Source organism: Zonotrichia leucophrys, chromosome 3, assembly GCF_028769735.1.
Source record: "Zonotrichia leucophrys gambelii isolate GWCS_2022_RI chromosome 3, RI_Zleu_2.0, whole genome shotgun sequence".
NCBI lineage: Eukaryota > Metazoa > Chordata > Aves > Passeriformes > Passerellidae > Zonotrichia > Zonotrichia leucophrys.
This window is the reverse complement of record NC_088172.1, coordinates 75,419,596-75,442,548: the sequence shown is the minus strand read 5'-3', so window position 1 is coordinate 75,442,548 and position 22,953 is coordinate 75,419,596. Positions and strand designations below refer to the sequence as shown.

The following is a 22,953-nucleotide window of genomic DNA, read 5'->3' as shown; positions in this document are numbered from 1 at the left end:
AGAACGGGGAGGGCTCCCTGGAGGTGTTCCCTGTGGTGCAGGCACCCCCGAGGCCATACAGGAACGTGTGACTGGTGGGGCAGGGAGGGAGCCAGCACTCGGAGGAAGCTGGGACTGACACAGAAGGGTGACGGGGCCAGTAAGCGGGGGCCGTGCCAGTGGTCGGGTGACATCCCCATGGGTAGGGTAACCAAACACCGTCCCCAGGTGGCTGTTTCGGGGGAAGGCGAAAGGGGAAGCGTTTCTTGCCCCGCGGTACTGCGTTCCCGGGACAGGCTCCCCAGTCCCGCGGCGGTCCTGTAGAGGGAGGGGAAGGGAAGGCAGCAGCACCCAGTCCCGGCAGGAGCGGGGCCGAGCGCGCCGGGGTCGGCGCCCCGGTCGGACGGTCGGACAGTCGGACGGTCGGACAGCCGGCCGCTCCGCACGGCCGCCGGGGCTGCCCCGAGCGCCGCCGCCGCTGCCGGAGCCCCGCTCCGCCCCAGCACCCACCCGCACCCGAGGCTGCCGGGGCACCGCCGCGTCGCTTACACGTTTCCCCGGGGGCTGCCGGCTCCTTCCCGCGGCGCCGCCGCCTGCAGGGCACGGTCCGGTCCCGCGGCGCCCGGTGCCAGCGCTGGCGGCCGCGGCAGGCCGGGTCCTAGCGCTCCCCGCCCGCCAAGGGCACCGCGCGGGCGGGCCGGGACTGCCCTCGGCCCCGCGGCCGCCGGACTGCGGCCCCGTGCCCCACCCCTCGCACCCCGCTTTGACCTCCCAGCTGCACCGGCCGCACCTGAGAGCGGGAGGCTGCAGGGGTGGCCCCGCTACCGCAGCTCCGGCACAGGAATGTCCGGTGCTCTGGCTTTCCGCCAGTGTCTCCCCTCTTCCTGGAATAGACCGCTGGCCCTGCTGCCCTGGGAAGGGGTCATAGCCGTGCTGTCCTTTTGCCTAGGCAAGGAGGGCAGGATGCCGGCAGGCAGCCCCTCCACTGCTGCTCCCCGCTTTCAGTCCCGCCTGTGCCGGGGTCAGGCTCCGAGCCCTCCCTGCAGCTCTGGGATTAGAAAGCTTCGGACCCGGGCTGGGGTCCCTCTGTGTGACGGCCCCAGAGCTCAACACAGGCTACCGGCTGCAGGGTGACCTTGAGCAGGACCGCCGAGCTGCCGAAAGGGGGGACAAGACCTTGGCTCAGCGCGGGAGGCTGGAACCAGACCCTCTCCTTGGCGCCTGGCAGAAGAAGGCACGGCAGGGACAGTGCTTACTCTGGTCACCTCCCTGCCTGCACGCTGCCCTTACCTTGATAGCTCAGCTCTCCCGGTGCCAGGTGATGCTGCCTGCGGACTCCTCGCTGCCTGGTGCCAAGCAGGACTGGGATTTCCCACGGCAGCAGGACCAGGGTGCAAAGGCTTTGCCACCCTACGGGCTCTGCAGCCGGAGTGGGTTTTAGAGCCCTGGCGCTGGCTGGGGCTGGCTGAGCACGGCTTCCGCTGGCTCAGCAGGTGGAGGCTGCATGCACGGGCAGATTAGTGGGGGGGGGAGGAATTGGCTCCTGCCATAGGAACTCCAGGCAGGATTCGTCAGCGGGTTGCTGTGGGGCCAAGTTCCAGCACAGGGGAGGAGAGAGGGGAGGCTCTGGGTCGGCAGCAGCCTCAGGGGGACAATGAAGCCTGTGTGAGGGGGGGACTGAAAATGGTGCTGCAGGTGCCAGCATCATCCCTGGGATGGTGTTATCTCTTGAGTAGCACATGTAACCCCTGCTCCTGTGCTGGACTTGGGCCATGGTGGGACCCTCGCTGAGGTCCCATGGGTCAGCATCGAGCCCTGGGGCCAGCAGGGGGGCCCTCAGTGAAGCACCCTGCACCCCCTGCCCCTGTGCCGGGCCCCGCAGCTGCTCAGGAATGAACTGGCAGCAGCCCACCAGCTGCTCTCCTGGTATGCGCAGCCGGAGCCGGAATGCTGTGCCTTGACCTCCTCGCTGGTCTGGACAAGCCTGGCCCCTGCCCAGGGCATCTCCCCTCCCAGCCTTACCATCCTGCTTGTCTTTTCCCATTAAGGAAGTGCAGGCAGCTGAGCTTTGGTGCCGGAGGAAAACAGGTGTCAGAGCCAAGAGTGATGGAGCCAAGGGGGGGGGGGTGGTAAGACACAGGGGAAGCTCAGAAAGCACCCCCCTGCCCACACCAGGGCATTCCCCACCGCTTGCTGGGAACCTGGAGGAAGTCCAGGCTGGTAACCCTGGTGTGGCCACCTCCACCTCACTGCCTGTCTCCAGCCCCAGGAGCACTGCAGGAGGGAGATGGGGTGGCAGGAGTATTTCTGCTCTCCCAGCCCTTGCTGCAGAGCTGGGCTGCAGCCAGCACTTCTATTTTAAGCCCCACAATGTGTTTGAGGAGGCGAGTGGTGTGCACAGCTGAGTCTCACGGCCTGACAGGGAGAGGCCCTGCTACCTACATCCCTGGAAACTTCCCCTTCTCCCTTAGGGCATGTACAGGCTCAGGGCAGGTTGGACCAGCTGCTTTTTCCCCTTTCCAGTACAGGTGACAATTGGGGCAGTTGAAATGGGCATGGTCTGGTGAAGTTACTGCAAAAATATCTGGGCTGTAGGAATGGGGGTCTATCCACACAGCCCTGCCCCTGTCTGTGTCAGGCAGCGTTCACCTGCTGTGACCTAGGCTGGCAGCCATCCTGAGAGAGAGCAAGGCTGGGCAGGGCTGTGCAGGCAGGAGTATTTACTCTGTAGGTAGTGACTTTCCTGCTAAGCTCCCAGGGCAGGGAAAAGGGGCCCAGATAGCCTGTGGGATTAGCTGAGCTGAGTGCAGGCACAGAGGAAGCACGGGACAAAGCATCCTTGTGAAAGGCACCACACAGCTCAGGCTTCCCCCCTCAAGCAGGACTGAACCTCACTGCAGGGCCCTCCTCCTCTGAAGCTCCTCTGACTCCTTAGCAAGGACCACCTTGCAGAAAGCTCCTTTCCTCCTGTGCTGATGGATGCTGCTGGACAAAAAAGCTCCACACTAAGTGTCTATTTATCTTTTAATAAAAACCATCATCCACCCCCCTCTGCTCCTGCTGTGAGTCATTAGGATGCCTGGGCAGCCAGGGGCACCCAGGGAGAGCACTGGGCAGGAGGGGTGCTCAGCGCCAGGCTGAGGCTGGGGGCTGCAGTGGCTGGGGCACAGGGCAGCCTCAGGGCTGGCTGAAGCAGAGCCCCTTGGCACAGCCCCTTGCCCCTGGGGAGGCAGTGAGCCATGAACTGCTGCTGAGAGTAGAGACCATGCCAGAGCGGCCCAAGAGGAGGATAAGAGGCAGGTTAGGGCATTTTCTCCCTTTGTCTGGGACTCACTCTTTCTTCCCAAAGAACTTCTTGAAGACAGATTTGTTCTTGGTGCGAGGGGGGCTGGTGGTCTTCTCCCCCCGTGCGTCGCGGGGGCTCCCTGTTGGTGCCACGAAGGAGTGGCAGCGTGCCCGGGGCACAGCCTGCTCCCCGATGTACAGCGTGACTGAGTAGCTGCTCCCGGCCCCCGCCGCCTCCTGGGGCACCGCCCGCGGGCTCAGCTTCTGGTACGTGGCTGCAAGAAGGAGCAGTCAGCGCGAGGAGCAGGCCCTGGCAGCCCCCTAGAGCCCTCCCCAAATGGGGGCTGCAGCCAAGGGCACAGGTATGTAGGACCAGGTGCGTGCTGGAGCAGCATCGCATCTGATCCTTGGCTGTCTGTGGGGACAGAGGCAGTGGTGCCACCTCCTGGCTGTGACAGAGAAATCAGGACTGTACCTGAGGTGAAGGAGTAGGACCTCCTCTTGTTGGCCACCAGCCCATAGTCATCCTCGGGGCAGATGTTGTCCCACAGCCCAGGGGACGCTCTGGATGGCCACTGCTGCTCCTTGTGCCCAGCCCCCTGAGCATTCTCTGAAGCAGAATGGAGACATGTCACAAGGCAAGGCCATCACAGGACAGCCCTGTGTCAGCCCCAGAGAGAAGAGGCAAATGTATGACTATCTCAGTGTCCCAGGAAGTGAAGTAAATGTTCCTTTCCCCACGTCCCAAGCCCTGGGACTACTAGCCCAGATACCACCACGTTCAGGACTGACCAACAGCCTTCAGCCTCCCTCAGCTGTCTCCTATGTACCTCTCTGGGCTGGGGAGAGAAGCTGGGGGACAGTGGCAACCCAGCCAGACAGGAAAGTCACCTGCTGCTGTCACAGTCCCATCGAGTGGGCTATCCTGGCTGCCCAGTGGCCGCTGCAGTAGTGGGCTTGCACAGGGTAACATCACAATCTCCTGGCTCTTGGGAGTGGTGACCTGGTGATGTCCCTGGAGGTGGGAGGTCCCAGTGCTGGAGACCTTGCTGGAACTGAAAGCAGCAGAGATTTAGCAAACCAGACTGGCCCACCAATGTCCTACTGGAGCAGCACGCTCTGGGAGATGTGGGATAGAGTTATACCAAGAACCAGCTGGCCAGCTCCTGGCTACTCACCTGCCAGTACCACCAGTGCCCTCGACACGCTGTGCTGCTGCCTGGAAGTAATCCACTTTGGGGAAACCTGGGGGCACAGCAAACATCCTCTGGATGCTGGCAGTGCACAGGACTGCCACACAGAGCCAGTCCCTGACCTGACTGCCCATGCTGCATGGCTGGCTCCTCCAACCTCCTGCTGTAGCACCTGCTCTTGGTCTTGACAACCAACCTAGGATTTCATAGCAGGGCTTGAACTCCTCAGGTATGGGGACAGCAACAGGAAGACCTCAGTATTGCAGGTCTCCTTGCTTCAAGGGCAAGCAAGGCATTTCCAAGCCCAGCGGATATGGAGGAATACCAAGGCACAATTATAATTTTCCTGACACTGGCTTTTTGCTGCTGAAGCACCGCTGACGTCAATTGTGCTATTCCTGATTTATAGCTGTGTATGTGGTGTGAAAACAAAGCCTCCAAATCCTGCCTGGCAGAGAACTGCTGTTCCCAAGGCAGGCTAGGAGGATGCATAAATCAGAGTAAAATGTTGTGCTGCTTCTCTTCTGACCCCCCATGTATCAAAAGGCTCAGCGAGGGCTGAACAAACATGGTAACCACAGAGAGCTGGGCCCCTGCTCTGCCTGCCAGGGCTGCTCACCTGAGTTTTGCTGCAGCTTTGAGACCCATTCCTTCATGAGGGACTGGGTGGGGGCCCTCAGGAGGTATTCAGAGCCATCCTGCAGCCTGCAGGGAGAGGGAGAGGGGAAGAACAATGTAGGGTGCAGCTACAACAGCCCCCACAAGACCAGAAAAGAAGAGAAGCAGGTGAGAAAGAAGGAAGGAAATCCTCATTTAAGCACTGAGCTGGTCCTGCCTGGGGATGTTGGTATGTGTCTGCCCCAGCAGGGACACTCTTGGGAAGGCTGTGGTTACTGCCCTGCATGGGGCACTCACTGAAGCCTGAAGCAGTTGGTCTTCTTGGTGTACTCGGCATCTGGGGTGCAGACTGCCCCGGAGAGGTTCAGGGGAAGGGCCACCACAGAACTCTGCAGCACAAGGGAAAGCAAGGACAACAGCGGGATTGGATGGCTCTGCCTTCCCTGGCCACGGGGCCCAGAGCCATCACCCTGCCACCAGCCCCCTCCCCTGTTACCCCAACATCCCCAGGGCACCTTGAGGCTGTCCCTGCGGTCCTGGTAGAAGCACAGCGTCTGCCTCATCAGCACGGCGTGGAAGAGGCCCCAGGCCCGGCAGCTGGCCTGTGGGACACAAGCAGGGCACAGCTGTGATGCCAATAGCTTTGGAAGAACACAGATGGTCTCATGGCACTCAGAATGGGGCCCAGGGCTTCTGAGGTGTGCCCTTCCAGAATGGCCAGCAGCATTCCTGTGGCACTTCCAGGAACATCCCTGGCTTCTCTCCACCCCCTGCCATGTCCCAGCACCCCTGTCCCAAAGAGCCCCACAGCCATGTCTGTACCTTTCTCCCTCCTGTCTGCAATACGTGCTTCCTTTCCAGCGTCCCCTCCATCATCTGAAACTCCATTTTACCAGGCAGGACCTGCAAGGGCACAGAGGGTGAGCAGAAACTTCTCTGGGGCTGGTGGTGCCAGCTTGGCCTCCATGCATATGAGGTCTATATGACCCATCCCTGGTGAGCGATGCCAAAGTGGCAGTGGAATTACAATGAGGAACAACTTCCTCACCTGGCCAGGGGCTGAGCTCTGTGTCAGCTTTAGGGGTGAAGTGCCACTTTGTTGAGGCTATGGGTTGGTGGGGGTGTGTGTGCTGCAGGGACCCCAAATACCACACCTAGCCCTTCCCCAGCAGCTGAAGAAAAGGGGCCACTGGAGTCAGGGAGTCCCCAGCTACAGATTATGTTTGCAGGAGTGGATAACCCAGCTGCTGCCTTGGCTGTTCCCCAGCCCCTACCTGACCCTGAAGCGAAATCCCTGGCCTGCGGATCTCACCTTGCTGCTCTCCTCTTGCCGATGCCTCCGCTGATCCCAGGCACTGGAGGCATCCAAGGGGGCTGCAGGCACCAGCTCCTCCTCGTGGGGGGAAACCCTGAGCCCACTGGGACTGCCACTGCCACTGTGCACCACCCTGGGGCTCTGCTCTCCCAAGGGGCTGTGGAGCAGCTGGGCAGCAGTGGGAAGGGTGAATTTGGCCACTAGCACGTTGTTGGCTGATGAGAGGATGAGGGGCCCGCCAGCAGTGGCGCTGGGGCTGGCCAAGCTGCCCGCCCTGCTGTCCATCCTGTGGCTGGCACAGCTGCCTCCTGGTGAGCTCTGTCGCTCGTGTGCCCCATCCCAGATGGCCTGCAGCTCCTCCTCCTCTTCCTCAAACTGCCTGTGGGCAGGGTGGCACACTTCCTTAGTGCCCAGTGCAGGGCTCTGGGGCTGTGGAGTGCCCAGTGCCCACTCAAAGACAGAGAGCTGGGTGGGGGCGGCAGGGGAAGCCGGGGACCCTCTGGGCTGGCTGCTGCTGGCTGGCTGCTGTGTGCAGGCAGGGCTGGGGATGGCTCCAGCCCTGCCTGGGGTGCTGGCAGGGGATGATCCAAGCTCCAGCCAAGCGGCTCTGTGGTGCCTGGCCCGGCCAGAGACAGTGGGGCTGTCATCCTGGCCAAAGCGGGTGCCCAGCTCGTCCCCCATGCCGACACGGGACGGCTGGCTTGGCCTCAAGTCCAGGTCTTTACTGGTGCTGCTGGGGTGCTGCGGGCTCCAGTGCTCCTTCCCAGCACGGTGTGCTCTCTGCTGGCTGCAGCTGGGCTTCAAGCTCACCTCCTCGAACCACCTTTCTTGCTCACCCTTGGGGGACATCCCCAGCCTCTTGCTGGGCCCTTGGGGACTGTGCCCATCTTCCTGCCATCCAACTCCATGTGTGCCTGTGGGCTTCCATGGCCTCACTTCTTGATCCTGCCTCTGCTCCTGCCCCTCTGCCTCCTGCTGCCGTGCCTCAGCCCCTCGGCGGCAGCCCAGGACCACTGCATCCCGTGGCAGCTCCAGGCTGAGCACGGAGCCCAGGGAAACACGGGGACATGTGATTTTGGGGTGAGGGAGGCAGGGTTTCTGAGGGGCCGCCCCGCACTCGGCATCGATGTCCTGCACCAGCGGGTTCCTGACATAGAGGAGCAGCTCCCCAAGCTGAGGTCCGGCGGCAGCGGCCCCCGGCCCCCCCTTCCTCCAGCCACACTTCTGAGGCCACGTGTTGCTGGGGCCGTGGCATTCCTCGGGCGTGGGCCGCAGGGAGCTGTCGCCCATGATGCCCCGCAGGGTGAGGAGCCGGGCCTGCTCTGCCCGGGCCTGCTCCCGCCGCTGCAGGCTGTTGAAGAGGCAGCCAGAGCCGGCCTTGGGCAGCGTGTGGGACACGGCCGCCATGCCACCGCCGGGCCCTGCAGGGCGCCGCACAACGGTGGGCGGCCGCTTTGCCGTGCAGGTTTTCCTGGCCTCCGCCTGCACCTGAGGAAACAGAAGGAGAGAGGCGTGATCCCCATCGCTGGAGCTTCCACCATCCTGTGCCAGCTGCCCCGTTTCCATGCTGCGTCTGGGAAAGCAGGGGGCTGCAAGGGCAGGCAGACAAAAATGCTCACCAGCAGCACATGCAGTGTTGGGAATGACAGAGCGTCACCTCTGTCCCCTGAGGGCTGCGCCCACACGGGTGCAGGCAGGGTAGAGCAGACAAGGGAATCTGCCCATGATGGAGTCCCCCAGGTATGGTACAGCTGGGGCTGACTACCACACAGCTTTTCCCTGTCACTGCTGACCTCCAAGCCATCACTTTTGGGTGGCTACTGAGAAAGCAGTCACTGCAGTCCATGCCTGCCAGCCCTGCATGCTCCAGGCAGTAAAGCAATAAATGCAAGGGCGGGGACTGAGTGCAAACCCCTCCCCTCCTGTTCCTTGCAGACCCTCTCCCGGGCTTCCACAGCTGCAAGAGTCTGCAGGAGCTGGAGCAGTGTCCCCCTGGATCCATTAGACTGGATGGTGCTCATTACCAAAAATCTCCTGGCAGCCCAGCAGCCCCTCATCCTGCCTAGTGCCCTCCAGCCTCCCTGTCCTCCTGCCCTCTCCCCTGGGCTACTGGGCTAGGCTGCCCTTAGGGCTCCTCACACACAGACCTTCTTGCACAGGCTCTGGAGCAACAAGAGATGTGAGCCCCTACACATTTCCAACTCCCAGCCTCAGAGTTACAAGCCAAGCAACCTGGAGTGAGATCCCCAGCAAAATGAGCACCTCAGACAGCCCCAGCCACCCTTGTCCCCTTCAGCTGGCTACACAAGAACTGCTCCTGTCCCCCAGCAATGGAGCAGGGAGGCTCTCCCACTGGCCACCAGCTAGCTATACCTCCCACGGCCACCAAAACTACTTGAATGGAGGGCCAACTGCAGCAAGCCCTGCCTCAGTCCCCTCCTCACATGTCCCAGCACCCACACTCTGGACCCCACAGCATCAGAAGGGTTTTCCCTCTCTCAGCAGACCGCTGCCACCAGGGCACCGTGGCCTGGCCAGGAGGGTTGTGGCAGGCAGGTTCACACCATGCAGCCACTCTGCCCGGCATGCAGCTTCCCCCGAGACGTTACCTCTTCCACCAGCTGGCGTGCTGGCTTTCTTTTTCGCTTTAAGCTACCCCAAGTGTTTCCTAAAAGCCCCTGGCAACGCTTCCAAAAGGTTTTACAGCCTGAGTGTTTAGTGGCGGGGAGCTGAGCAAGGGGAGAGAAAGAGACACACAGAGAGGACAGAGTGGGCAAGGAGCTGCAGCAGGAGAGCACGGGCAAAGTGGGTGGCGCAAGCCAGCCTCAGCCCTAAGGCATCATGCAGCATCAGCATGGCCAAAGGCCCCTCTCCTGAGACCAACACAGTGCCAGCAGCTCACTTAGAAATGGTCAGAGGGGTCTCAGCTTGGGGATCACCCCGCTGCCCTCCCAGTCTGCATGGAGCACAGCTCCAGAGAGCTGCCCTGGCTGTGTGGCTGCTCTCCCATAGTTCTGCCAAAGCCTCCCACCATCCCCCCGTACCGCTGGCAGTGCCTCCTCGCCTGGCCGCTCGCTGCTGGCCAGCAGCTGGGCCTTCTTCTTCTCCCCCTTCTTGCCAATGCTGAGGATGAGGTTGACTGTGCCTCCGAGACCACAGGAGCCCCGTGGCGGCAGCAGCAGCGTGGAGGTCTCAGCAGGATCCCAGGTGCCAGCCTCCTTGGGGGATTCCACATCAAGGGCTGTTTTGCTGCTGGGCTCCCCCCAGCTCTGCCCCACTCCTGACGGGGCATCTGAGAGGGATGATGTTGGCGGGGAGATGGCTTTTTTCTCTGGAAGCTTTGGCTCTGATCTTTGCACAGGCTCGAGGAGGGAGGAGGGCGTGAACTTCACTGGGCTGTGGGTGCGTTCCAGGTGGGGTGGGATACGTGAGGCATGCTGCTCCTGCAGAGCAAGGCAAGAGAAGGAACATAAAGTAAGGGCTGCTGGAGTACCAGGCAATTTCTCAGGATAGCCTTCCCTTTGCCCTGCCTGAACCCCAGCGACTCCCAGAGGTATTGGCATGCATCCCTCCCCACCTTCTGCACCACTCTCTCCATCCAGTGCCTCTGCTACCCTCAGCCTCAAGGCTGGTCATTCTCCCTGGTAGTCTCAGCATGGCTGGGTACTCACTTGACCAGTGGGGGATGTGCTTGAGAGGGTCTCTGGCTCCCTCCTGTCCTCCTGTCTGCTCCCCAGATCCTGCTGCTGATGCCTCTGTGCTCGCCAGCGCACCAGCACCCAGCCCAGCATGCTCTGCAGCTCTTCCAAGCGCTCCTTTATCTGATGGGAGGAGAGATACTGGGCAGCCTGCAAGGACTCCTGGCCCAGGGACACTGGCCCTACCAGGATATCTCACAGCAGAGCAGATGGGAAGTTTTTGTGAGTGGGATACAGTCACAGCCACATCAACTCAGATCTCAGGATCCACTGGATGAAACTTCTTCCTGCCCTGAGCAGCCCCAGGGATGCATAGCTGTCCCCATCCCACTTACTGGGGCTCTGCACCCACACCTTGCTCTTTCTTTCATGGTCTGTCCCCAGAGGGCTTCAGGAAGTGCTGAGAATTTTCCCCCAACCCCATTTCCCCTGTTCTTACTGTTGCGCTCAGGTAGTGCTCCTCAGACACCAGCTGTTGCCCTGCTGCTGCTAGTGCCTCAAACTCCTTGAGTTTCTCTTCAATTCTCCTCTCCAACTCCTCACATGGGGTCTCCGGGATACTGGAGCTGCTTGGACTTTCAGAGAAGATCTGAGCCCGGGTGTCCTCAGTCCAGGAGCTGTGAGCATGTGAAAGACAGGCTGAGGAATGACCCAACACTTCTCCAGCCCTGCAGCCCCAGGAAAGCCATTCCCATGCTCAGTGATATCTGGAAGCATCTCCCTGGGATTGTGGCCAGGCTGTTGGGGCAGGATGAGATGCTGCAGGGCTGCCTCACAACAGACAGCTGTGGTGCAACCCTGCATTCCAGGCTCCCCATGGTCACGCCTGGCTGCAGCTCCAGCACTGCCCACATAGCTGCCAATGCCATGCTCTCGCCAACTCCCCCTCAACCCCCACAGAAGCAACCCCAACAGCTCACTGCCACTTACATCATGGCTAAGTAATCCTTGAAGAAGTGCCGGAGCTGGCTGGCCTGCCGCACGCGGAGCCGGGTCTCCCGCAGCAGCTCCTGCAGCCCTGCCCAGGCCCACAGCGTCTCCTGCAGCTCCCGGCTGACGGGGCACTGCCGAGCGGGACACAGCTCCTGCAAGCGGGCAGCCGCCCTCTCCAGCTCCTCCAGCTGCCCTTGCAGGGTCTGGGACACTGCATGCTAAAGATCACAAGGCAGGAAAGGTTCGAGATGCATCCAACCCCTCTGAACCCAGGCTGCACTCTCCTGCATTCTGGGATGCAGGGACAGAGGAGAGGATGCTGCTACATGGGCAGAGCCAGCCTCAGTGGGGAGCACAGCAAGAGCACAGAGCTGCCTGGCTTCCCTGCCCTGTGTGTGTGAGTCGCTTCCCCACCAGAGGCAAGATGAGTAGGTGCTGGCAGCTGGGTGTTGGCACGTGGGAGCTGATGCAAGCTCTGTCCCCTTGCCTGGCCCACGCTATCAGAGGGGAGCAGAGCAGGCAGGTCTCAGCTCCACTGGAAAATTCCATCCCGCCCTGCCACAAGTGTGCCAAGGCTTACAACACCTGGGCCCCCGGAGGGGGGCCAGTGCCTCACTGAGACAGCCCCAGCCAGCTGGGACACCTCCCTGGCAGTGCTCCCCTGACTCACCTCCATCTCCTGCTGGCAGCTTAGCAAGCCCTGCAGCCCTTGCAGGTCCTTCTCACTCTTCACCGTGGTGAAGCTCTTCTCTGCTAGGGCAATGTCTTCAGACAGCGCCTTGGCTCTGCACTGAAGGGCCTCCAGCTGTGGGGATATCTTTGCCACCTGGATGGGCAGGAGGGGACAGAGAGGGAGATCAGCCCTGGGATGGGAGCCCCACCTGCCACACAGCCCCAGCCCACCCCAGCCTGGGACACCCTGCCATGCAGCTGCAAAGGGCAGGTGCCAGTCACGGGAGAGACAAGGATGCCAGCCTTGCACAGAGCAGTCCCCATGAGTCCCAATGTCCCTGTGTCCCACTGAGGACAGCTGAAGTGGGTGCCCTGTCCATTCAGCTGGCATGTCTGGCTGCACATGAACCTCCTGCATGCCTCCCCAGGTCCCAGCCTCCGTTCCCTACCAGACGCTCCAGGCTCTCCGTCTCTGCTGCCACCTCCATGACCCGCTCCCGCTCCTTCGCCACGTCATTCAGCATCTCCACGGCCTCCTGCAGCTCTCCCAAGGGCCGGCTCATGTCCTCACTGCTTGGAGACTTCTCAGCCTGGGCTGAGAGCGGGGGAAAACACCCCTGCGAGCCACAGCGCCCACTCCCTGGCTGAAGCCAGCAGAAACACCAGATGTGAGAGATGGGGAGTGACACCCCGGGCAGCTGGGCTGGAGGGGAGCACCCAACAGGGGCCCCATGCCAACTGCAGATCAACCCTTGGTCCATTCCCAGGTGCTGTGTGATCCCAAGGGATGCCTGGCCATGCTGCTCACCGCTGCAGACCCCTGCTGGCTCCGTGCCTCCTCCTCTTGCAGGTCCTGCAGGAACTCAGACAGCACCAGGGAGTCCCGCAGATCTGCTGCCCGGTGCCGCAGTGCTGCCTGCACATGTGCCAACCTGTGGGGATGGGTGCTCATCAGAGGTGCCGGCAGCTTCTGCACCTCCTCAGGGACAGCATCCTCCTCCCCACCCAACCTGGGCACCAGAGAAGAGGCACCTTCCTCCAGGACTCACTTCTCCTCCACCATCTCCACTTTCCTCTGCATCTTCCTTGCCCCCTCGTGCTCAGTGGGTGCCTCGCTTGCTGCTTCTTCCCGCAGTGCCTGCAGCTTGAGGCCACAGAGCAGGAGCTGCTTCTCCAGCCGGCTCATTTCTTCCAGGTCCTGGCGCAGCTCTGCCGGGCTTCTCATGGCAGCTGGCTCCAAGAGCGACCCAGCCACGTCTTGCAGCCACCGCTCAGCCTGGTCCAGCTCCCCCACCAGCCTCAGGGCCTTCAGGGAGAGCAGGGAATCCCTCAGCCTGGCTCTGAGCCACCCAGAGGAGGCAGGAGCCATGCTGGCTTCCCACTGGGGGGGTATCTGGGGCACAGGCAGCACAGTGGGAGAAGTGTGCCCTCTGCAAGGCCAGCCAGAGATGTCGGTGCCAGTGTGGCATCTCCAGGCCCCAGAGGTGCCAGCCTCACTTGGTGATGCCCAGCAAGCTGCTCCACTTGAAGCACGCCCTGTGCCCTCCCAGCCCTGACTCCACGTACCTTATCGATTTCTTGCAGCACCACGCCATTCTCCTGGTGCCTCCTCTGCAGGTCCTCCCACAACTCCTCCAGTTCCCGCAGCATGGCCTCCACCTGAGGGCTCCCATGAGGCCTCCCTCGTGCTGGCCCCTCCTGGGAGGCAGGGAGGGCAGTCAGGATGGGCCCCACCTGATGTCCTCCTCCCACCTCACATCCAGGCAGGCTCACCAGGAGCACAGCCCTGGCACTGGGCTCTTGCTGCATCTGTGCTGCCTCCAGGCTCGCCGCTGGACATGGGGGGAGTCCCATAGCCACACTCTCCTTGTATGGGGACAGATCCTGCTGAGGAGCAGGAGACATGCTGGGTTAGTGCCCAGACCAGGTGTGTGGGCACAAGCTTGCATGCCCACGAGCAGCAGGAGGTTAGGGAAGTGAGTTCTTCCCCAACACGATCTCCTCATGGATGGGCAGGGAGCAAAGGGGACTCTTGGGGGGACATTACCGTGTTCACCACCTGGCAGACGTCCTGCCCTTGGGTCTCCAGCTGCCACATCCCCCACTCAGCCTCTGCCTCTCTCCTCCTCCAGCAGAGAGAGAAGAGGGACAGTCAGGACTGCAAGGCTCCCCCTTGCACAGGGGAACCCCATCCCTGTTCCCTTTGACTCTGTCCTGCTCCCACAGCCACCTCCACAAGCTGGTACCTTTTGTTGTCCCCTCCATGAGGGGGCTGTCCCACTGCTGGGGAGCCAGTCTTGCTCTCCTCTCCTTTCTTGTTCTCTGCCATCTTCTCCAGCACATCTTTTGGTACCTGCAGCACAAAGGTTCCCATTCTTCCTTGGCCAGCACAAAGCAGACATCTGCTTTGCCCTGGGCTGGCACTTATCACCTCCCATAACTGCTGGGACCAGATCCAGGAGTGTTCAGCTTGGATTCTGCCCAACACCTGAAACCCTTTCCCCTAGGCTCCCTTGTCTTCTCGAAGCAGAGGAGCTGAAGATGCCTGGAGGAAGCCAGTGCTTACCATGCTGCCAAGTCCTCTTGTCCATTTGGCTGCTGCTTCCTTACCCACAGCCCCGTGACTGCTGTCGTCTCCTCGAGGCTCAACATTTGGAGCTGCAGCTCTGCCCCCCGGGGAACTGCCTGCCCGTGCTGGAGCCTTCCCTGTCCTGGGAAAGGAAAGCAAGGGAAGCCCGGGGGAGCAAAGGATAAAGAGAGACCTTGAGTGGAGCTGGTGCCCCAGAGACAGCCTGCTAGGGGCTAACCCAGGTCTTTCCCAAGCCTCTGGCTCCAGTGCTGGGAGGTCAGGGCTGGGACCCAGCTAAGCCCTACCTCAGTGCCTGCTGGAGCTGTGCCCAGCTCTCCTTTACATCTCGGTGCTTTGAGGTGACTCGGGCTGCCAGGCTGGGCTGCAAGTTTAGGAGTTGGGACACTGTCACATCCAGCATCTGGAGAAGAGAGAGCAGCGGGGAAGTGATGGAGACGGGGCTCATGAGTGACAAACCACCATGGCCACGGGCAGGGTGTGTGATGACAGCCATCTCTCTGGGGGCAGAAGAGGCAGTGAGTGCGTATCCCAGTCCTTGTCTGCCCCGGGGACACTGCCCCATCCATCACACAGCCTCAGCCACCCACAGGGGGTTGCCCGCAGAGCCCACAGCACTGCTGGTGGCAGAGCTGGCCTGGGAAGGCTCACATTCCCCCTGTCAGGATGCTCCCCAGGGCTCAGGGGACGAGGCAGAGTCTTCACTCACCATCACCTGGCTGGCAATGTCCCTGACATCCCGATCCTGGCAAGGCTCGCCCTCCCCTGGCTTCCCTGTACTGCAGATGCTGCTCTGCTGTAAGAAGAGGCCACGGTCAGCAGTGGGAGGAGGACAGGGCCCTGCTCCCAGCTCCAGCAGAAAGAAACAGTGCAAAACTGCACTTGCCAGCCTGGCTCCCTCTCCCCATCCCCTGGTTCTCTCCCCAAAGCCCAGGCTGAGAGTACTGGGACCACAGGAGCTTCCATGCAGGAGACAAGAGCAAGGTGCTGCCCACCAAGTTTCATTCAGGCCGTGCAACAGCCCCACACACCAGGGTGACCCTGGCTCCAGTGCAGATACCTTTGCATGGATGACCCCGAGTAGGATATCTGCTTGCTGGAGGAAGGAGGCCACCTCCAGGGCCAGCTGCAGAGCCTCGTGGTGCTCCTTCAGGGTCCCCTGCAGCCGCAGCCACCTGAGCAGGTGGAAGGGGAAAGATGAATGGCAGCCTGTGCCTGTCTGGGGAGCTGTGCAGAGCTAGGCTGGGAAGTCTGGGGGGTCCTGCTTCCCATCTGGTCAGCTCCTGGTGCCTGGCTCAGCCCTGCTCAGCCCATGTGTCCTCACACCACTCACGCTTTGTTAAGGTGCTTGCGCCGGGCTGAGATGTTTCTGCTCTCATTTTTGCCTTGTTTCTCCAGCTTCTGGGCCAGGCTGTTCAGCTCCTTGTGCAGACTCTGGAACTGCTGCTCCTCCTGGTCCGAGCAGAGAGGAAAGACATCAGCATCCCTCCTCAGGGACCTGTGCCATGCCCCAGCCTCAAGGTGTTTGGGGTCCCTGACAGATTGGCAGTCCCCCAGCACCTCTCACCTGCTTCAAGTCAAGGATGCGGCGAGTGAGCTGGATCTTATCCGGGCTTTCCTGCAGAAGGGCTGCCAAAGAAGGCTTCTCCTCCTGGGCCAGGCAAGGGTGTGAGGAGGTGGGGGGACAGCCAGGCTATCCCCTTCCCCAGACCATGCTTCCCATCCCTCAAACCTTGTGCTTGATCCATGCCTCCAGCCGCTCAGCTTTCCTGTTAAAGTCCTGCAGACTCCGCAGTCCGCCCAGGGCTTTGCTCTGGCTGGCAGCCGTCTGCTTCAGGAGCTGCCACTGCTCCTGCAGGGCCAGCAGCTGCCTCCGCACAGCCTCTGCACTGGGGCCTGCCCTCCACATCAGCTGCTCGCCCATCTGTGGGGCCAAGGGACCCACTCAGCACCAGGGGTTCCCAGGGACCCTCTGCTGCAGAGAGCGCAGGGACACAGGTGCTGTGAGTAACGGGGGCCATGCCACGCCATGCCCTGCCTGGCCCCACCTGATTGAGCTTTATCAGGGTGTTCTCAAAATCCTTCATGTCCCTCTGCAAGGTCTGGGCCACCTCCTCCCAGTCCTGGATGTCACAGCCGTCCTTCAGGTCCCGCAGCTTGCCTCGCACCCAGCTCTCTGCCTGCAGCACACCAAGAGCCATGTGGCTGGGGCCTCCACCAGAGCCTCAAGGACACGGCTTTGGGACCCAAACCCAAACCTTCCCAGCTGTGACAGGGACTGGAGTGCACCCTTTCAGCTCTGGGAATCAACAGGCCAGCAGAGCACTCAGGACAGCATCTGTGGCAATGGGGGTGTGAAGGTGTGTAGCACTTCACTTCTTTCCAGCATCTCCCAGCCCAGCAGGAGAAGCTGGGCTTGCCCAAGCAGGCCAGTCTGCACAGAACATCGCTGCACAAAGCATCTCTCCTCACTGCACCCTGCTCCCCAGTGCAAATATCCATGCATTCTTACCACCATGGCCTGGAAGCAGCCCTCCCACCATCTCAGTTCCCATGCTGCTGGGGAGGGACAGGGTCTGAGAGGAGAAGGAGGAGGCTGAGGAGAACGGGGCATGGGAGGAGCATGCGCACATGGAGAGGAAGCAGGGCCCTGGTGTGGGCTGACCCCCTCTCCCTGGGGCTGACAGCCAGGGAGAGGCAGCCAAACATGATCTCATGCCACAACCATGGCTGTGCTCGGGCTGGGAGTTCAACCCTCCCTGCTGCGCACCCCACCCCACCCCAGAGCTCACATGAAAGGCTGCCGGTGGCCCTCCGTTGCACTTCCCACACAGGCCCTGGGAGAGGGCCCAGCTGCCTCACCTGCAGCATCTCCCGGTTGAACTGGGCTATCAGAGGACTCAGGTCAAGGAGAGGGGCTGCTCCCCCGCCGCTGCGCCCGCTGCATCTTGGTGCTGCAGCAGACTCCTTGCCCTTGGGGCTCTCTTTCTGGGGTGACGACACCGGGGGTGCTGCCAGCTGTGGGGAGCAAAGGTGGGGTGGGGAGTGTCAGTGTGCTGCCCCAGGGAGCCCTCCCTGTCACCTCCCAGGAGCATTTCAGAAACCCAAGTGAAGTAGGTCAGCATGCCTTATTCTTAACTCCACTCCTTCCCTGACATATTTGGGGTTCTCCTCCAGCATACTGAGGTACCACTTCCCTCTACCAAGGCCACACTGGTGGCTTTTGCAACCGCAGCAGGGGGTTGCTGGCCTGTCCCTCAAGTGGGTCACTCCCTAGGTCATTCCAGGCTTTTGGGATGGCACCTGGCACCTGGACTGGTCCCAGCACCCACACTGGAGATGGATGCAGTGCTTGCTGCCCCTCCAGCCTCAGAGAGTGCATCCCTGTGAGGAGCATTTGTGTCTCTTTGGTGTCACGCAGGGAGATGCTGCCAGGGGATGGGATGGAGGGCCACAAGGCAGGTTCCTGGCAAGCCTCCTTGGTGGCACCCAAGACCCCCATCCCTGGTGAGTGGTTGCCGGGGGCTGAAAGTGCAGCATCTCCCTTGGGATTTGGCCTTGTGGGCAGCCAAAGCTGACGAAACCCTCTGTCAGGGTTCCAGCTCTGCCAGGGGTGACAGCAAAGGTCAGCCAATGAAAGTGCTGGCCCTTCTCCAAACTCAGCCCTGGGCCCAGCTGCACGCTGCCCAGGGGACAGCACCATCACCCGGGCACTTACTTCCCACCCTTCTGCCCAGGGATGGGGATCTGACTGCATACTAACTCATGGCAAACAGGAAACAGAATTTTCAGGAGGAACCCAAAGGTGCAAGGCTTGCTGCCTACTCTCAGCAGGCAAAAATTGCTCCTGGGGCTAGCCTGGGACAGCCCTTCCTCGAGAGGGCTGGATGTGAGCTGCCCCACAGGGTTTTAGCTGCCCCCGAGCCCACCAGGGAGCAATTTTCCAGGAGCCTGTGGAGCAGTGGGGTTTGGGCAACTGTTTCAGGCTCTCTAAGCACTCTGGCATGTGCTGCCCTGCTGACAGCACGGGACTCACTTTCCAATGCCTGTTCTACTTAACCACAAGAACTACAGAAATCCTCTGTCTTTATTTTTTTTTTTAATTTTTTTAATAGCAACACAGATTCTCAGGCCCTCCTATGACTCCATGACCTTTAGTCTCTTGACTCAGCCATGGCTGAGGAGCCCATAATCTGGCTCCCTTGGAAGCAGTAAAACCCCTGGATGCTCCCTGGGGGGCTGATTCCTGGCCCCACCATGCCCAGCTTGTTCCTGCACTCACTGCAAGAGGCAAGGCTCCATCCACACCTGGGCACACCACCAGGGACCAGCCTCATGCTCAGCTCCAAGCTGCATGTCATGCCCCCCTAATGTCTAGGGCAGAGGCACATACCGCATACAAGGGAGAACATCTGTCCACTGGAGAGCAGAAAACGCTGGCCTGAACACTCCCAGGCTCCTGCTGCTTGTCCTCTGCATCCACATCCTTCCTGAGGAACACCTAGAGGCAGGAAGGCACAGCTGTGAGCCTGGTACTGTGCTGGCAGCCTAGGGGGCAGAGGAGCACTCACCCACCTCCCTGCCCTGGGCCAGACACTGCTTGGCTGCACTTTTGCCCGTCCCTCCTTACACATCTTCTTCTTACCACGCTTCTCCAAACAGCATCCACAGCTCCCACCACGTGTTCAGCAAGTGGCAAGAGCTCCTAAGCCTGCTTTGCTCACTGCCTTCTCCATTTTAGCTCCCAGTACCCCCAACACCCTTTTCTCTCCTTGAATCAATTCCAAAGCCAGCAGAAACCCATTTAGTGATCACCACTGGTCCCTGGTCATCTAAGGATGTTCAGAGTGAGACTCCCCTGCCCTCTTCCAGAACAGCAGGGCAGAGGCATGAGGGCACATGATGATATTAGCTCCAAAATCATGAGCTTGAATCCTCTCAGCTGCTGATCCCTGATCTCAGCCTAGCTGGGAGATGAGTTAAGGGGGCAGCTGGCTTGCAGGGAAGGGCTTCCAAAGGACAGGGGTGAGGGTGGAAGCAGGAGAGGCAGGAGGAAGGAAGTCCAGGAACTGCAGCCAGGCACAGAGAGGATGTCCAGGATGAACTCCACATTACCTTATCCTTGATGCAGCACAGCCCCAGGAGGAGAGGTGCGTGGGATTGTTTGGATCGTGCCCAAGGGCATTAAGCCTCATCCTCTACAGATGGATCTTTTCTTGGGCTGTTGGATATAACAGGCTAACTGAGGGAACTCCTTCCACTCCTTTCCTGGGGCCACCTTGCTGTCTCTGTAACAGCCATCCAAGCAGGCACAGGGCAGCAGAAACAGAGTGGTGGACAATGTGTGCTGCCCTGACAACTCTGATCCTCTGAGATCGCTGCAAACAGGGTGCTGGATCAGCCAGAGCCAGCCTACTGCTGCTCAGGCCAGAGCCAGCCTAGTGCTGCTCAGGCCACTCCAAACTGAAGACACTGACCAAGGGAAATGAACCTAGGAAAATCAGAACTCCTTTCCTAAATAGAACATTTCTTCCCACCATCTCTTCAGCACTGCAGAAGAGTCCTGGCATGAATGGCAGCCTAGAGCATAGGGCTGCTGCCACCAAAAAGTCTCAGAGCCCAACAAACAGCCCAGCAGGAGAACAGCACCACTGGACCTTTCCAAGGACCTGCAAAGCTTGGCCCATGGCTGCAGAGGACAGACCACTGCCACATGCCACAGCATCCCATCCCAAACAGGAAGAACAGTCAGGGTACAAGGCTGAATCACAGCTCAGCAGGCACAGTGAGAACTCAGCAGGATGGTATCAGAAGGAGAAGGCACCTCCTTGCCTGACCATGGGCCTGAGAGGTTTGGATGCATATTTAGGGAATGATAGGGAGCTAAATGTGAAGTGCCTGTGAGGCATAAGACCCTAGAAAGCTCTATGCACTAATGTCTCAGGCTGGCCCCCAGGGCTCAGCGTGGGAGACAAGCCTGCAGGTGACACGGGAGCTTTATTTAAAGTCCCTGTCTCACGATCCGTCAGCCGCAGGAAAACAGGGCTGCCAGCACAACGATGACTTCATCCTTCCCGCAGAGCTGCTCCACCGGGACTACCCCCCCTTCTTGGTCCCTCTGGCTGGAGCTGGGTCCTCGATCCGGCAAAACAACAAACTTCCTCAGCAACCAAAGTCCGGGACAAGGAACTGAGCCTGCCTCCTGCCATCCATGAGGTGCTGTGCTAAACATTCCCTAGCAGGACACCAGGCTCGGTGACACGAGCAAAGCCACACGTGAAATGAGCACAGCAGCCTCAGCTGCCGCCTCTGCAAACACTTCTTCCCCCTCGAAAAGCAAAATTAACACGGCACATATGCTTGCCGCATTCCCACAGAACGGGCACTAGTGACTTCCCACGAACATGAGGAGCCGGGGCCAGACCCTCCACTGTGCTCATCCCGGAGGAGCCCCTCGTTCCTACGGGGCAGGAGGAAATGGCAAATCCATGGGCTGCGGGGTACGCTTGGGAAAGCATTGCCGTGCTCTGCGTGGGAGATAGTGTCCCTCCTCTCCTCCAGCTGCCATCCCACACGTCTTCCCCTGCCCCCCAGCTCCCTCTTTCTCCCAAAGCTCCATCTTGCAGCCTGCCCACCTCTCTCAGCTCCACAGGCTCATGCTGGACAGGGAGGAGGGGCCGATCCTGGCAGGCTCCCGGGAGTCCCGCACCACCGTGGCCAGCACGTGTCCCTGCCTTATGTGACAGAGGGGAGCCCTCACGCCGATGCCCTCCGGGCTGCGCAGGCTCCGCCGCCCGGCGAGGAGCTGACTGCGTGCCGGAGGAAGCGGCACCGCTTGCGAGGCTGTGCCTGGCCTTTATTGGCAATGAAGATGAGGGCTTTGGCAGTGGGCTGCGCGGCTCTCCCCAGCACTATCCTGCCGGGAAACCAGCTGCTGCAGGTGAGGGTTAAATCCCAAGGAGTTCCTGCCTGCCCTTGCCAGAAACTGCGACGTCTCTGAGATGCCCTCCTCCCCATCCCACCCACAGGGGGTCTCCTGGGCTCTGGCACTGTTGAATTCGCACCTCTGTGCCTGCCAGCGCCCAGACTTGGAGGGCGGGGTGCCGAGAGCCCTAGATCCTGATCCTAGCCTTGTCCCAGCTTTGCCTGGCTGTGTGGCCCTTCATGAGTCACTTCCCTTCTCCCAGCCTCCGTTTCCCCTCTGGTGAACGAGAGAGTGAGTTCCCAGCTCCCCGCACTCAGCTGCATCACCACAGGCATCTCCAAAGCTGAGCCCTCCATAGCCAGGCTCTGGGGCAGGGCTTTCCCGGCTCATCTCAGCCCCGGGGAAAGCTCATCTCGCTCAACCGGGAAGAATTCCTGCCCTCCAGCCTGATGGGACAGAGAAGTGCGTGGGGAGGGCACATGGCAGGAAAAACAACTACCCCAGGAGCACTGCAAACACTGCTGCCTGGACGGCACGGGCAAAAGGCAACAGGGATGAGCGCAGTCTCCCCGGGACCTATCCATCCCCTGGCAGCGAGGAATGGGGAATTGCAGGGAAGACAGGGCGAGAGCAGGGCACAGGGTACCGGGGTCGCTTACCTTGAACTGAGCTTTCCCTGTCCTGCTGTTGTTGTTGTTGTGGTTCCTCTCGCCGCCGGCGCGGGCAGGGTCCCCGTGTCCCCCTGCCTCTGCCGTGCCAGCGTCCCCGTACCAGTTGGACAGCGTGATCTTCTTAATAGAGCGGGCTAGGGAGCTGCGGTTCAGCCGCTCCTCGTCGGGGCCCCCGTCCTGCCCGGGGCTGGGGCTGCGGGGCTGCCCCGCGGCGGCGGCGGGGCCGGCCCGGGCGTGGGCCAGGTAGAGGGAGATGCGCTCGTTGATGCTGCGGCGGAGGCCGCGGTGGCTGTCCAGCGCCGAGGCGAGGGCGATGCCGGGGCAGGCGTCTCCGGGGAAGTCCGCGGCGCACTTGGGCAGCGAGAGCCGGGTGCTGATGGTGAAGGGCTGCACCTTCCTCGCCGTGCTGCCCGACATCCTCGCCCTCCCCGCTGCCCGCTGCGGGCACTGGGGGTCCCGGCCCGGGTACCGTGGGGTGAAGCGGCCGTGTGGGGCCGCCGCCGCCCGGGAGAGCGGGTGATGGAGATGGCCCGGGCAGCGCCGGCTCCGTGCCCGGGGCGGGCGGGGGCGCTCAGCGGCGGGGCGGCCCCGCGGCGGGGGGCAGCGGAGCGGGGGGCGGCCCAGCCACCATGGCCGGAGCGGCGAGGCGCGGGCAGCCGTCCGGCCTCGGCTGCCTGGGCGGGCCCTCCGCCCCCGCCGAGGCGCGTCCCCTCCCCTGCCCGGTCCCTCCTCCCGCGGCGGGCCGGCCGGGCGGGAGGAGCCGCCGCGCCCTGCCGGGTCCGTCCCGTCCCGGCCCTGCCCGCGGCCGGCCGGCTTCAGTCGTCCGCCTTCTTGCGCAGGTTGAGGAGGCAGAGCAGGCAGGTGAGCAGGGCCTGGCGGCTCTCCGGGGAGCGCAGGCGGCGCCCCAGGCGGCGGAGCGGCGGCAGCAGGCGCCGGCGGGCCAGCGGCAGCAGGCGGGCGAGCAGGGCGCGCAGCAGCGGGGCGGCCAGCGGAGGGGCGGGCATGCTGCCCCCGAGCCTGCGGGCACAGCGGCACAGCCCCGGCCGACCTGCGGGAGCGGGGGCGTCCGGCAGCTCC

The 22,953-nt window shown here is 61.7% G+C and overlaps 2 protein-coding genes across 3 annotated transcripts in view; both read right to left on the bottom strand.

The window, feature by feature from the left end:
• Positions 1 to 1,501, bottom strand: part of SLC29A1 (solute carrier family 29 member 1 (Augustine blood group)) — a 33,729-nt gene extending 32,228 nt beyond the window's left edge. Inside the window, exon 1 of one of the 2 annotated variants that reach the window (XM_064708868.1) lies at positions 1,270 to 1,501. The gene's annotated coding sequence lies outside the window, so the exon portion shown is untranslated. The remainder of the gene's footprint in view (positions 1 to 1,269) is intronic. The other variant, XM_064708875.1, reaches the window with a different exon arrangement.
• A 1,488-nt stretch (positions 1,502 to 2,989) lies between these two features.
• Positions 2,990 to 22,635, bottom strand: LOC135445799 (spectrin beta chain, non-erythrocytic 2-like). Its single transcript, XM_064708865.1, has 32 exons — positions 21,865 to 22,635; positions 18,674 to 18,781; positions 17,143 to 17,298; positions 16,329 to 16,460; positions 16,013 to 16,204; positions 15,848 to 15,931; positions 15,614 to 15,732; positions 15,341 to 15,455; positions 14,990 to 15,076; positions 14,568 to 14,683; positions 14,260 to 14,404; positions 13,940 to 14,046; positions 13,741 to 13,819; positions 13,467 to 13,580; positions 13,260 to 13,391; positions 12,743 to 12,999; positions 12,502 to 12,625; positions 12,143 to 12,337; positions 11,692 to 11,847; positions 11,019 to 11,239; positions 10,528 to 10,705; positions 10,062 to 10,211; positions 9,435 to 9,833; positions 6,388 to 7,878; positions 5,898 to 5,978; positions 5,591 to 5,677; positions 5,373 to 5,464; positions 5,077 to 5,162; positions 4,443 to 4,509; positions 4,156 to 4,319; positions 3,740 to 3,874; positions 2,990 to 3,539 (listed from the first exon to the last, which is right to left on the bottom strand). The coding sequence occupies exons 1-32, from the start codon at positions 22,291 to 22,293 to the stop codon at positions 3,310 to 3,312; spliced, it is 6,228 nt and encodes a 2,075-aa protein (XP_064564935.1). The 5' UTR covers positions 22,294 to 22,635; the 3' UTR covers positions 2,990 to 3,309.
• Between the last annotated feature and the right edge of the window lie 318 nt (positions 22,636 to 22,953).

What these genes read in the sequence shown, in the direction of transcription:
- LOC135445799 (XM_064708865.1), bottom strand. Translation starts at nt 22,293, where the DNA reads ATGTCGGGCAGCACGGCGAGGAAGGTGCAGCCCTTCACCATCAGCACC. An exon ending in TGCAGACAGGAGGGAGAAAG is followed by an intron (nt 5,678 to 5,897) that starts GTACAGACATGG and finishes TGTGTCCCACAG; the next exon opens with GCCAGCTGCCGGGCCTGGGG. An exon ending in AAAGCTGCAGCAAAACTCAG is followed by an intron (nt 4,510 to 5,076) that starts GTGAGCAGCCCT and finishes CTGTGCCCCCAG; the next exon opens with GTTTCCCCAAAGTGGATTAC.